We start from the raw sequence: 14,783 nt of genomic DNA, 5'->3' as shown, positions 1-14,783 counted from the left end.
GCTTTCTTGGGAACAGGAACAATGGTGGCCCTCTTGAAGCATGTGGGAACAGCAGACTGGGATAGGGATTGATTGAATATGTCCGTAAACACACCAGCCAGCTCGTCTGCGCATGCTCTGAGGGCGCGGCTGGGGATGCCGTCTGGGCCTGCAGCCTTGCGAGGGTTGACACGTTTAAATGTTTTACTCACCTCGGCTGCAGTGAAGGAGAGGCCGCATGTTTTGGTTGCAGGCCGTGTCAGTGGCACAGTATTGTCCTCAAAGCATGCAAAAAAGTTATTTAGTCTGCCTGGGAGCAAGACATCCGGGTCCGTGACGGGGCTGGCTTTCTTTTTGTAATCCGTGATTAACTGTAGACCCTGCCACATACCTCGTGTCTGAGCCGTTGAATTGAGATTCTACTTTGTCTCTATACTGACGCTTAGCTTGTTTGATTGCCTTGCGGAGGGAATAGCTACACTGTTTGTATTCGGTCATATTTCCGGTCACCTTGCCCTGATTAAAAGCAGTGGTTCGCGCTTTCAGTTTCACGCGAATGCTGCCATCAATCCACAGTTTCTGGTTTGGGAATGTTTTAATCGTTGCTATGGGAACGACATCTTCAACGCACGTTCTAATTAACTCGTACACCGAATCAGCGTATTCGTCAATGTTGTTGACGCAATACGAAACATATCCCAGTCCACGTGATGGAAGCAGTCTTGGAGCGTGGAATCAGATTGGTCGGACCAGCGTGAACAGAAGGTGAACAGAAGGACTTGAGTTCCTGTATCCCTTTGTGACCACACCACTTCTCGTTAGCCATAAGGCAGATGCCCCCGCCCCTCTTCTTACCAGAAAGATGTTTGTTTCTGTCGGAGCGATGCGTGGAGAAACCAGCTGGCTGCACAGACTCAGATAGCGTCTCTCCAGTGAGCCATGTTTCCGTGAAGCAAAGAACGTTACAGTCTCTGATGTCCCTCTGGAATGCTACCCTTGCTTGGATTTCATCAACCTTGTTGTCAAGAGACTGGACATTGGCGAGAAGTATACTGGGGAGTGGTGCACGATGAGCCCGTCTCCGGAGTCTGACCAGAAGACCGCTACCTTTCCCTCTTTTACGAAGTCGTTTTTTTGGGTCGCCGGCTGGGTTCCATTCCGTTGTCCTGGGTGAAAGGCAGAACACAGGATCCACTTCGCGAAAGTCATATTCTTGGTCGTACTGATGGTGAGTTGACGCTGCTCTTATATTCAGTAGTTCTTCTCGACTGTATGTAATGAAACCTAAGATGACCTGGGGTACTAATGTAAGAAATAACACGTAAAAAAACTAAAAACTGCATAGTTTCCTAGGAACGCGAAGCAAGGTGGCCATATCTGTTGGCGCCGGAAGTATAGAAGTGGATGAGTGGAAGTGGAAGGGACATAGTATGGGACATATTGACTGGAATATGAATACCCAATTTCAACCTCCAACCTTTTGGATCCTGTGCATGTCAGAGGTGTAGTATTTTATCAGTTGCTGTTGGCAGGACTGTTGTCCAGCGAGCTGCAGCTGTGAGCCTGTGATACTTGAATGGCGTGTGTTGCTTGTTGCTAATTATACCTGAACATGAGAATGTGACAGGGTGGGAGAGCACAGGAGTGCACCCACTGAACCGTGGGTTTGGGTCACATGCTCTTAACTGTCGGGGTCCAAACTAACTACAGTTCTCTACACTTCTCCCAGAGTGTGCATTAGCACACTTTCTCAGATGGATTTTACAACGGTGGAAACTGCCTCCAGCCAACGATTAAACCAATCCCATGCTTTTTAATCAATACACTTCTGGAAAAGGGTGGAGAATCAGATTGTATCCTAACTAAGCGTTAAGCACAGGCAGGCACAGAAAAGCCCTGGTCTTCAAAGTTCAAAAGGAATCCTGCCGAAGTATTGGAATCTCATGATTTGGCTCTTTTGTATAAGGTTACACATAGCTGGGCTGGGTCACACTGAGGTGTGAAATTCAGATATATTGTTGTTAATGTGACCGAACACAGCCCTGGGGCTGCATTCCAGAACGTGGCTGCTACTACAGACTGCATTCATATAGTAGCTTACCTTTCATACTCACACCTAAAATGGTTCTTAAGAGTATTATAGAGGTTAACTCACCTTTATACCCAAGTGTGTTACCCAGTGGACTGATACACAACGCATTAATCAAGAGACTGGCTACAACTCAAGTGATCAAATTATGTAGTCATTGGAGACTAAGGATACACAGTAGTTATCGATAAGAGTAGTTCTCTGCCCCAACCACTTCCTCTGCTCTGCAGCCTGCACACATCAACCAAGCCCACAGAGAGCTACTTATCTTCCCCTGCATCTCATCTCCGTCCCAGTAGGCCTGGGCCTCACCTCTCCCCCCAGAACAAAGGCACCTGACTGCTGGCCTTGGCAGCAAAGCCCCCCTCCTCTCCCCTGGTCCTCCAGACCACCAAGTTGACATTGTACATCCTGCTGTCATTATGCTGCCTGTCAACAGACTGGTTGACTCCCAAATAGCACTCTATTCCCTACAAAGCTCATCAAATGTAGTGCACTATATAAGGAATAGGGTGCTATTTGGGACTTAGGGCAGCCTCCAGCCCTGCTCATTACTTCCTCTCCCTGGGTTGTGATGACAGGCAGCAGAGGCCACTCTGAACACAACACAGGCAGGATCAATAAATTAGCCATCACAGTCGTGATGAACTCCTCCACAACCGGATGCTATTGGCCTTAGAGGTCTTTATAAGCCATAAACACATTGGCCTGTGGCTTTGAGGCTCTTATTATCGCCTATAGTTGGAATGTGGCACTATCAGGTTTAGCATGTAAAATACAGAACAATGCATGAACCAGCGGTCAGCACCATGTGGGAAATGGCATGGATGCCAAACAAACTGACAGACTGTAGCCTATAATCATAACAGAATGTGTATTAACGCTTACAATCATATTGCCATTAACGTAGAACAGACCCACATTCAAATGCTGTCATGTATCCCATCATCACATATTAATATTAAACTTCTGCTGCTAAAGTGATGTATTCATTGTTCATATTAAACCATGTGAATATAAATACTGCATTCACGACTCCATTCAAGGGAAAATAAGGCAGCTATGCTGGTTAGCATCAAACAACAGTTTCATAAAGGGCTTGATTGTTATTCTAAATACTGTCACTTCATGCCACTCATCTCAGTGCTGGGAATTGGACAAACAGGCCCATTGAAACAGTAAGAATATTTGTCAATCACTGCTGCTTTGACAGAATGTAGCTCAAACTGCTAATAATGTAATGGATGAATACACACGTTTAAAAAGGTCAGAGCAGTTTCTAATACAAGGAGGAAAAGGCTTTTAATTGATGTTTCGTGAATGTCAGATGTGTGTAAGCATGAAAACGATAGAAGTTAATGCTGGTGATGACTGACTCGCAGTGCATAATAAGCATCAATAAGAACAGTTAAATAGTTCTTATTGAGGAATATTTTACAAATGGTCAAGTGGAAAATTAACCAGGGTTGCGTTCAGTAAGACAAAACGGTGGGCAACAGCGGAATTCAACGGAAACGGTACTGTTCGACCAGTTGAAAATCATTGTGATTATAGTGCTGTACGAGTTGTGATTTCAGATGGTCACACCCATATTGATCAGGCCACACATATCAAATCTGAGCAAACATACCTCAGACTGTCGTCATGAAGTTGGCCTGGGGTTAGGTTTATGACAGTCATAAATACCTCTTTCTCCCTTTTTCCTCTCTCTACCCTACTGATGTCACATCTGCAAAACCCTTGGTTAACATAGAGATACTGGGAACATCAGAAGATAACTATATTCTGGTAATCCGACCAATTGAACATATGTGGTGGTACTTAATGAATATGATGTCAGTTTGGTTGTCATCTGGGACATTCTCATCAATGATAAGATGACAAACTCTACAGTGGAAAGTCTACACATCAGAGTTATCGGATTCACATGGAATTGTTGTTCAATTTAAATGTTTGAATATGAAATTATTTGTGATGGGATGAAACATGATTTTAGCTTCTAAAATGTGAGATTTTGGGTGTCATAAGATAGGGCTCTGCTCAATCAGTGGCCCACCCCTGTGAAGGGACATGGGCTATAAAACGTTTCAAACATGCCCTCCTCTCCCTTCCTATATAAGCCCTTGACGACAATATAACCTCCTGTTCCGAGGACGTGAGGACGGCGGTCCGATGTTAGAATGGTTCAGATAATAACTACAGAACGAAGCCAACATCAGCGTGAGCTTTGGTTGCGAATGGTATGCACTTTGAACTCTTATTCACAACAGAAGTGATACCTCCTAGCCGTTGAGTTAGCAACAGCCGCTGCAAACGAGGGTTAGGAAGGAACAGACAGAGTATTCAGTCTACCACACAACAACATTACACACAATAGAACCTATTCAATTTACCAGCAGAGACATTCTTCAAAGGACAAAGTACTCGGTTGGGCAACACGGCCTTCCATCTACCACCAACCTACCGAAGCGCAGCTCAGAGTAAATATTTATGGTGCCCGACTCTAGTTAATTACATTTACATGATTAGCTCAATCAGGTAATATTAATTACGGATCAATTATTTTATAGAATAGCATAGCCAAAGACACGACACTGTTGATGAACGGTACGCAAAGTTTTAGGGAAACGTGTCGTTCAGTACAAACCATCACACAACCTAGCAAACGTTGATGCGACCTGAACGCTCCCCATGCGTATTCAAATACTTCATTGCTTTTCTATGACAGAGTGGAAGACTAATCCTCTGGGAAAAGCCATGCAGCCCCTCCATCGGTTTCAACAACTAGACCAGGGCCCAGTTTCCCAAAAGCATATTAATCATTAGAACCACTGAGCTCAATGGTTCTAACGATGAACATAGCCTTACGATGCTTTTGGAAAACCGAGCCCAGAGCTGTTAAATTCCGGTCCTGGAGAGCCCAAACGCTACTGCTTTTAGTTTCTACCTGGCAGTTAATTGCACTTTCCTGGTGTACTCAGTCTTATTAGAAGAAAAGCATGAAAACTAGAAGTGTTTTGGCCCAACAGGATTGGCATTGAACAGCCCTGAACTAGATGAAGAGAAGGGAAGGTGCCAACCCCATGTAGAGTGAAATTACCTTACCCTGGCCGATCAATAGGATCAATGACTCATTTCACAGACATACCTACCATACTGGGATTGGTTTGCTGTCCCAACAGAGCTACCAGTCAGTCTTATCTGAGACATTATGTACCCAGAACATCTTCACAAGAAGGCCATGTCTTTTACTGGCACGCCAAGGACTAAACCAGGGAGTCCTCTGAACCATGTACTTTTTGTCCATAAAACTGCCCCCAAAAAACCTAGCTTGCTCAGCAAACATTTCAAACACCCCCCTTTTTCTGCCACTCATAACAGTGTCAACCGTCTGCTTACCAGCTGAAACCAACAGGTCTACCTCTAGCCATACTCCAAGATTGGTATAGGCTAAATGACAAGTCTGCCCAGCTTTACTAGTGGTCCTTTACAAACAGCAATAAAATAAGAATGTATCAACACTGTACATGCAGTCATTTGAATAATCATTCACCACATGAAAAAATAAGTTACATTATATTCGTAGTATTCTCAAAAGGATCGAATTGTAGTTATACCAAGCAATGGTAGGCTATACCATGCAAAATGAATGGTCAATTGATGATATTCTGCATTTAATAGGCTACATGATCACAGTGGTACGTCAATGCAAGTCAAGGGGTGTGGCACTACCATGCGCTGCAAGAAGGCACACAACATCTTTAAATCACAAAGTAAATAGAGTAATTCGTGGAAATTCCACAGCCAACAATTATCTGGACCGTTGCATATTCCTGGTTACAATGTTGCGGTTCTTATGACGAGCAACACCTTGATATATTGTAGCGACCAGCACCCACGCTGATGAAAAGCTCACGGACGTGGAAAACTGCTGCTGAAATACAGGACGAGTGTGGTTGGATGTAAAATTCATTCGCGTGCTTATTCGGCCAGATTCACTATGCAATGAATGCCTCTGATATAGGTTAAAAGCTTGGCACACTGTGTTGTGTTTCATATAAAACATATCAAAGAATAGATACTTCAATGGCGTATGATGTATAAACTGAGATAATGCAAAGTTTTAAAATGAGTCTCTAGTTTAGTGGTACTCACTGATGGTAACGGCTATCGGGTTATAATATGGCGGTTTCAAATCGCACCCCTCCATGCAGTTACAATTGAATTGCCATGACCCCTACGCATGCACAGCCTATATTTCTAACAATAATGTAGGCTATTTGTTACATTGGATATACTCAGTAATGTTAAGTTTACAAACGTGGTGTTATTATAAAGGTCTCAATTCGCCACTGTCATTTCACAAACAGAGCGACCCCAGAACACATGGACTTCGACTCCTGCTTCTCTTCTTACCAAACGCAATATAAGTGGTAATTTAGCCGAAAGGGTACATTTGGGTCTAAACTACTGAATTTCCTGTAGTAGTATGAAAATGCAATGACGTTAATGTGAAATTCCTCCACAACCAACATCCTCTGCAGCCTAATCTCACACCATGAAATGTGATTTTGACCATAAATTCCCGGAAAGTAGGGGACACGCTCACGAATTGAAATAAGAAACAGTATGCACAACAGTTCAGAGTTCACATCCCAGTAAAAACTATGCAGTAAGGATAACTCTGAAACAAGACATACAATCCCATTCATTCGATAGTCAAGCAAGGTTTCTACATCGCCTTGCTCGCTGTTTTGCAACGCACTCCCATCAAATCCCTAATCAAACCAAGCATGGATAGAGAGAATGTCTCATTTCGACGTCTATTCAAGAAGCGGACTGGACATAATAAGCCGGCAGAAAATGCTATCCTACCTGCTAATGTTCTACTGCTTCATTGCCTGAAATCAGCCCTTCAGATGCACATATAACCAGAAGTCCTGCTCTATTGAGTAAAAAACCCTCCTCGCTGAAGAAATCTCAAAGTGGCCAAATAGTGAACTGTAGTGGTGCTTGGTGTTGAAGGGAGGAGGGGTTGCGGGGTGTAGGGGAGAGCGGAAATACGTAATAAAAGAGGGACCTTAAGGGGCTTTGTAGTCACTTCTGCATTGTAGACAATTATGTCCGTAGCTGTGTTCCATCTACTGTCGTAAAAAGCGCTTTGAAGTCCATTAGAGGATAGGGTCTGAGAGAGACGTCGCCATGGTACCACACGCAGGGGCATAATAGTGAAACATAATAGAAGTAGATCAGATGTAACATGCGTTTCCCAAAACACCACACAGACTTACCACATCATTGCGCACATGTTAGGCTACACGTCATGAAATATATTGAGACAAATTACAGACAGTAGTCTAGAAGTAGCAAAATATAACTGAATTGACTATACATGAAATGTACAGTACTAGTCAAAAGTTTGGATACACTTACTCATTCAAAGGTTTTTCTTCTACATTGTAGAATAACAGTGAAGACATCAAAACTATGAAATAACAGATATGGAATCATGCAGTAAAAAAAAGCGCTAAACAAATATATTTTAGAATCTTCAAAGAAGCCACCCTTTGCATTGATGACAACTTTGCACACTCTTTGCATTCTCTCAACCAGCTTCATGAGGTAGTCACTTGGAATGCATTTAAATGAACAGGTGTGCCTTGTTAAAAGTTGATGTGTGGAATTTATTTTTATTTGAAGCATAATTGTATACCTTGCTTGTTTGTATCAATTGCAGACATTGGCAAGTTTGTATTTGTAATCAACTTTGTTCTGAAGTTATCAGCAGAGAGTTAGGGATGAACCATGTGATTCTATGTTTAGTGGAGATTTTCTGTGTATAAAGTGACGTGGTAGGCCAAAAAAGCATCTAACTACACACTTAGCCCCCCCCCCCCAGTCTACTATAGAGGAGGAACGCTGTGTAGCCAAACTTGGCCCTTGTTTTCAGGGCAGAGTGTAGTAGAGGAAAGAACTTGGCACTCGCTGTCAGGGCAGATTAATTTGAAATGAAGACAAACCCATAAGGTGGTGTTAACCCACAGAGTGAGCTGCAGACAGAAGTATAAGGACAACATTATTCCAGGGATTCTGGTGTGAACACCCTGGAACACCTACACTCAGTTCAGACCGCCTGCTGCTAATCCTTACCCTTAGTTCTCATGTTAGGCTTTACTCTGTCCAAATGTTTTATTCTATTTACTATACTAAATCATCTTTCAGTATAAGGAAGTGCATTGATAAGCACATTGTAATTACTAATGGAGTACAAGACTGCTCCTAATATAGTATTAAAATAATATATGCTGAACAAAAATATACACGCAACATGCAACAATTTCAACGATTGTTCTGAGTTACAGTTCATATTTTATTTTTTATTTTTTCACCTTTATTTAACCAGGTAGGCTAGTTGAGAACAAGTTGTCATTTACAACTGCGAACTGGCCAAGATAAAGCATAGCAGTGTGAACAGACAACAACAGAGTTACACATGGAGTAAACAATAAACAAGTCAATAACACAGTAGGAAAAAAATAGTCTATATACATTGTGTGCAAAAGGCATGAGGAGGTAGGCAATAAATAGGTCATAGGAGCGAATAATTACAGTTTAGCAGATTAACACTGGAGTGATAAATGATCAGATGGTCATGTGCAAGTAGAGATACTGGTGTGCAAAAGAGCAGAAAAGTAAATAAATAAAAACAGTATGGGGATGAGGTAGGTGAATTGGGTGGGCTATTTACAGATGGACTATGTACAGCTGCAGCGATCGGTTAGCTGCTCAGATAGCAGATGTTTAAAGTTTATATTGAAATAAAGTCAATTGAAATAAATAAATTAGGCCATAATCTATGGATTACACATGACTGGGCAGGGGCGCAGCCATGGGTGGGCCTGGGAGGGCATAGGCCCACCAACTGGGGAGCCAGGACGAGCCAATCATAATTAGTTTTTCCCCCACAAAAGGGCTTTATTACCAACAGAAATACTCCTGTTTCACCAGCTGTCCGGTCTCAGACGATCCAGCAGATGAAGCTGGATGTGGAGGTCCTGGGCTGGTGTGATTACACGTGGTCTGCGGTTGTGAGGCCAGTTGGACGCATAGCCAAATTCTCTAAAATTACGTTGGAGGTCGGCTTATGGTAAAGAAATGAACATTCAACTTTCTGGCAACAGCTCTGGTGGACATTCCTGCAGTCAGCATGCCAATTGCATGCTCCCTCAACACTTGTGGCATTGTGTTGTGTGAAAAAACAGCACTTTTTAGAGTGGCCTTTTATTGTCCCCAGAAAACAAATTTGTGCACAAAATTTGAGAGAAATACTATTTTTGTGTATATGGAACATTTAATTTCAGATCATGAAACATGGGACAAACACTTCACATGTTCCATTTATATTTTTGTTCAGTTTAGTAATACTGTAAGAACTTGTAAAAAGCTCAAGTCTCACTCAGTCTGGATGTGTACAGCACAAGGATGTCTACAGGTACAGTGGGGCAAAAAAGTATTTAGTCAGCCACCAATTGTGCAAGTTCTCCCACTTAAAAAGATGAGAGAGGCCTGTAATTTTCATCATAGGTACACTTCAACTATGACAGACAAAATGAGAAGAAAAAAATCCAGAAAATCACATTGTAGGATTTAAAATTAATTTATTTGCAAATTATGGTGGAAAATAAGTATTTGGTCACCTACAAACAAGCAAGATTTCTGGCTCTCACAGACCTGTAACTTCTTCTTTAAGAGGCTCCTCTGTCCTTCACTCGTTACCTGTACTAATGGCACCTGTTTGAACTTGTTATCAGTATAAAAGACACCTGTCCACAACCTCAAACAGTCACACTCCAAACTCCACTATGGCCAAGACCAAAGAGCTGTCAAAGGACACCAGAAACAAAATTGTAGACCTGCACCAGGATGGGAAGACTGAATATGCAATAGGTAAGCAGCTTGGTTTGAAGAAATCAACTGTGGGAGCAATTATTAGGAAATGGAAGACACACAAGACTACTGATAATCTCCCTCGATCTGGGGCTCCACGCAAGATCTCACCCCGTGGGGTCAAAATGATCACAAGAACGGTGAGCAAAAATCCCAGAACCACACGGGGGGACCTAGTGAATGACCTGCAAAGAGCTGGGACCAAAGTAACAAAGCCTACCATCAGCAAGGGCATTGAAGATGAAACGTGGCTGGGTCTTTCAGCATGACAATGATCCCAAACACACCGCCCGGGCAACGAAGGAGTGGCTTCGTAAGAAGCATTTCAAGGTCCTGGAGTGGCCTAGCCAGTCTCCAGATCTCAACCCCATAGAAAATCTTTGGAGGGAGTTGAAAGTCCGTGTTGCCCAGCAACAGTACCAAAACATCACTGCTCTAGAGGAGATCTGCATGGAGGAATGGGCCAAAATACCAGCAACAGTGTGTGAAAACCTTGTGAAGACTTACAGAAAACGTTTGACCTCTGTCATTGCCAACAAAGGGTATATAACAAAGTATTGAGATAAACTTTTGATATTGAGCAAATACTTATTTTCTACCATAATTTGCAAATAAATTCATTAAAATCCTACAATGTGATTTTCTAGATTTTTTTTTCTCATTTTGTCTGTCATTGTTGAAGTGTACCTATGATGAAAATTACAGGCCTCTCATCTTTTTAAGTGGGAGAACTTGCACAATTGGTGGCTGACTAAATACTTTTTTGCCCCACTGTATATGTTTATGGTACAGCAACCTAGTAATGTTATATTTGGTGCAATTAAAGCAAACTCAGTAAGTGAGAAAATATAGAGGCATATTCAGAAACCAGATTTCACAGAGATTTATTTTCACTCTGACACATTATCATGTTCAAACATCTTGCTTCCTCTAAAACAAGTAACCGCAGGCATCAATGGCATAGACTTCAAGGCTAGGGCCTGAATCCAACTTGACTGTAGAGTCATAGAAATTTCTACATATGGAGGTTTTAATGTCGTGCTTCAGTATTACACACAAAAGCAGAAACAGAGTGAAGACCACTTTCCAAAACGTAATATGCGGGTCTACCTGTGGTTAGTGAGAAGAGATTAGCACCGTTGTCTCAGTGGCACCCTACCAGATACATGAAGGGTTATATGAGTTACTCTTTCTTTTAAGGAAATTATTTTGTTTCTGGAAGGAAAAGGAAAATCGGTATTCCATACTTGATCTAAATGTTTTTTAGATTCTTTAACCTATGTTAACCTACCAAAACATGTTAGTATGGCTGAGTTAAATTCCATAAACGAAGGGCTTGCCGCATGTGGATGAGCATTAAAATAAGGCTATATTCGGCCATAGCCCTTCTCTGGTTATTGTATGACTGCTGTATGACAGGTCAAATAAAGTAAATACTGCCACCCCGTGATTACCCGGGAGAAGTGCAAACATGTGCCGCACACCTGCTGCTTGTAAGTGGGCATGATTTCTGTACATTACCAAAGACACTTCGTCTTTGGAATGACATGCGGTAACTATCTGGGTGAAAAAGAGAAGTCAGATCATAGTTCCAGTCTCAAACATGATATGGCATCTAAAAAGGTCAAATTGAAAGACGATCATGCCTGTGTTGGAGACAAAGGACTCAGTCTCACACAGCTGGTTTGGGCTATCCTGGATACAATCATTTTAATGAACAAATTAATCAAACAAGTTAGTTCTGCTTTGGTAATATCCTTATTTGTGGCAGACCAACTAGTAGAGCAACCCCTCTTCTTCCTCCTCCTCTTCGGCTGCTTTGGGCTCAGGCTTCCTGATGGAGGACTCCATCCCAGGCAGACTTGTCCTCCTCCGGGCAGCCGTCTCAATCTTCTGCACCAGCTCCACGTCCCAGGGGTGGGTGACGAAGCTGAGCACCTCCCCATCCTCCATACTCCCTACCCGGCCCACCCGCCCCGCCCGGTGGATGTAGTCCGTGTGGGATTCTGGGAAGTCGTAGTTGACCACAAGACAGACCCTCTGGGTGTCCAGTCCTCGGGAAGCGATGTCGGTACAGATCAGCACATCTACCTATAGGGATAGAATGTGAAACGTAGCCTATAACATGTCTCTGTTATTAATACCATGTTAGCTATGTGTTTTCTTATGATCTGTGGTCAATGTGTTATTGTTACTGGGTGTCTTTTTAAAGTGTTTCTTTATTGTGTGACATGGAGCTTGTCACACAATATGGACATAGATATTGTCACATGGAGTTTGATAAGGAATTTGAAAATGCATAAGCAGACAAAGTATTTTCTCGTCTCATATCACCTGTCCCTTCTGGAAGGAGTGGAAGATTCCAGCACGGAGGGAGGCAGGCATCTCCCCCTGCAGTCGGACGTGTCTCAGCCCCATGTCCTCCAGGGAGTAGCCCAGCCAGTTGACTGTAGAAGCCCGGTTACAGAACACCAACACCCCAGCCTTGTCCTGCTCTGCTGCCTTCAGCGCCTGGTGGAGCTCCAGAAGCTTGTCAGCTCCCCTCACCTGAACATGGAATAATATAGATTTGTTATATATAGTATACTATAAATTATATTTTATTGTTTATAATTTAATGCTATAAATTACTATATCATTTATAGTATACTAATGTAATTCATAGTATTCTGTCAAATAATTTAAAAAAAAGTGAAATCGCAGGATTTGCTATGATGAATCGCGATTAAATTCAGAATTTGCTCAATTTGAGCTGTAATAGATTTTTAGACAAAAAGCATTATGGAATATTGACATCTTGATTTTGTCCAAAGTAATGGTAAGCAAAATCGGATTAATTGATGAACTCTTTCTTTAACCTCAATGTCAACTTGATTTGACATCGCAATGTTGTTTTTAGCTGTAGAGATGATGTATTTTTAATGCCTTCAGACAATGTGAATAATCACGATAAAAAAAATAAAGTGTGCACTAAAATTAGTGCAGTTAACGGATTCACTTTGACAGCTCTACTATAAATACCTAAGTACTAGTACATGGTTTTTATATAGGCCCCATAGACACTTTACAATACTGAAGAACACCAAATAAACAAAACACTAATACCAAACCAATGAAAACAAGAAAAAAAGTGGGGAATACCTTCAGGAAGGTCTGTTTTACATGTGGCATGAGGAAGTGAAGATTCTTGCTCTTGATGGTCACCATGCTGCCCAGGTCCGTCACCTATAAGAACAATTCAGTCTCATTTTAATGTGCATTTTTCCATGGGTCTCAACACATTTTACATAATGAGGCAGGAATATGCACTACTTTTGAGGCCTATGTAGTAGTGCACTATAGTATAGGGAGTAGGGTGTATAGGGAGTTTGGGACGCAACCAATGAAGGAAAAAGTAATGATGATGACCTGGCTGAGAACCTCTCCGACCCCACCGGGAAACGTGGCCCCCACAACCACCAGCTGGGCCTTGCGGGTGGAGCCGGGGCCCTGGGTCTCTGAGGGGTCACAGGCCACGCAGGTCTGGGCCAGGATGCTCTCCAGCATGCCAGAGAAGCTGGGATCAAACATGGTGTCTGCCTCATCCACCACCATGAAGCTCAGCTCCTTCAGGTCTAGGTAGCGTCTCCGCAGGGCCTTGATGAGGGCACCAGGTGTGGCCACCAACACATCCGGGGGACCCTTGGTGAAGGCCAGCTTGATGTTGCCCACACCTCTCCCACCTCCTACTGTCTTCACCATCAGCCCGAATGGGCCACACAGGCTCCTGGCCACAGCTGAGACCTGGTCAGCAAGTTCTCTAGAGGGGACAATGATAACAGAGCGAGTCCTGGGTGTGGTTTCTATAGACTCGGAATCTGCTGCTTTCTCAGCCTGTAGTTTGTGAATGACAGGCAACAGGTAGCTCAGGGTTTTGCCACTGCCTGTCTCAGCTGCGCACAGGATGTTATAGCCTTTCAGGAGCTTGGGGATGGTTTGTAGTTGAACGGTTGTAGGGCGAGTTATGTTGTCCTTGCCCAAAGCCTCCACTAAGTCCGGGCAGAGGTGAAGGTTGTGAAATGTAATAGGTTTACTCTTCTCTTTGAGTTTGTCACCCTCCTCATCCTGGATTTCAGTGACAACGGGTGGAGTACGCTGAGTGTTGTTAACCGTGAAGTAGTCACCAAATGATTTGTTGTGTTTCCATCCTTTGGAGGAGAGATGGGGCTGCTCAAATTTCCCAAGTGTGTAGCCTGCGGACTGATTCAGTTCTGGGTTCTTGCTTTTGATTAGGAGCTTGCCAGCCTTGATGGTGTTGACTTTGTTCTTGCCTCTCACCTGCTTCACATTTTCTACCTGCTCCTGCATGTGTCTGGGAATACGAATGACCACAGGCTGTGCTGTGGTTGACATGGAATGGGCACCACAGGCTGAACTGATTGTACCATGACTACATGCTAGTGCTCTGAAATGACCCGAGGACGAGTAGTTGTGTTTTGATATCAACGTAAACAATACTGAGTAGCCAACCTTCACAGACTGCATTCCGATGGTAAGTTAACTAGCTTACTAGCTAGCTAACGTTAGGTAGGAAGAATCAGCTGGTGCACGTCTTCACAAATAGACAATACCGTTTCTGTTGTATTTCATTATAGTGTATAATTTATCAAATGACTCCGAGAACAAGATATATTTGATTATATACGTTTTTACCGGACTTTATTTTCCGTTTAATTTTCAAACATTTAAATGCACATGCGTCGGTGGCGAATAATGATGACGTCAATCT

General features: G+C 42.8%; 2 protein-coding genes across 2 annotated transcripts in view; both read right to left on the bottom strand.

Annotated features, from left to right (window-relative positions):
- Positions 1 to 7,060, bottom strand: part of LOC109878798 (talin-2) — a 140,103-nt gene extending 133,043 nt beyond the window's left edge. Inside the window, exon 1 of the mRNA XM_031831261.1 lies at positions 6,944 to 7,060. The gene's annotated coding sequence lies outside the window, so the exon portion shown is untranslated. The remainder of the gene's footprint in view (positions 1 to 6,943) is intronic.
- Positions 7,061 to 10,882: 3,822 nt separating this feature from the next.
- Positions 10,883 to 14,783, bottom strand: LOC109878789 (probable ATP-dependent RNA helicase DDX28). Its single transcript, XM_020470991.2, has 4 exons — positions 13,424 to 14,783; positions 13,157 to 13,240; positions 12,350 to 12,562; positions 10,883 to 12,106 (listed from the first exon to the last, which is right to left on the bottom strand). Exons 1-4 carry the CDS (start codon positions 14,537 to 14,539, stop codon positions 11,792 to 11,794), a joined length of 1,728 nt encoding a protein of 575 aa, XP_020326580.1. The 5' UTR covers positions 14,540 to 14,783; the 3' UTR covers positions 10,883 to 11,791.

The sequence above is a fragment of the Oncorhynchus kisutch genome, linkage group LG8 (genome assembly GCF_002021735.2).
Source record: "Oncorhynchus kisutch isolate 150728-3 linkage group LG8, Okis_V2, whole genome shotgun sequence".
NCBI lineage: Eukaryota > Metazoa > Chordata > Actinopteri > Salmoniformes > Salmonidae > Oncorhynchus > Oncorhynchus kisutch.
Note: the sequence above shows the minus strand (reverse complement) of the source record. Positions and strands in the feature narration are given on the sequence as shown.

Coding starts and splice junctions, on each gene's coding strand:
- LOC109878789 (XM_020470991.2), bottom strand. CDS start 14,539: ATGCAGTCTGTGAAGGTTGGCTACTCAGTATTGTTTACGTTGATATCA. Junction 13,241..13,423: donor TCGGAGAGGTTCTCAGCCAG/GTCATCATCATT, acceptor TTGTTCTTATAG/GTGACGGACCTGGGCAGCAT. Junction 12,563..13,156: donor TAAAACAGACCTTCCTGAAG/GTATTCCCCACT, acceptor TTCCATGTTCAG/GTGAGGGGAGCTGACAAGCT.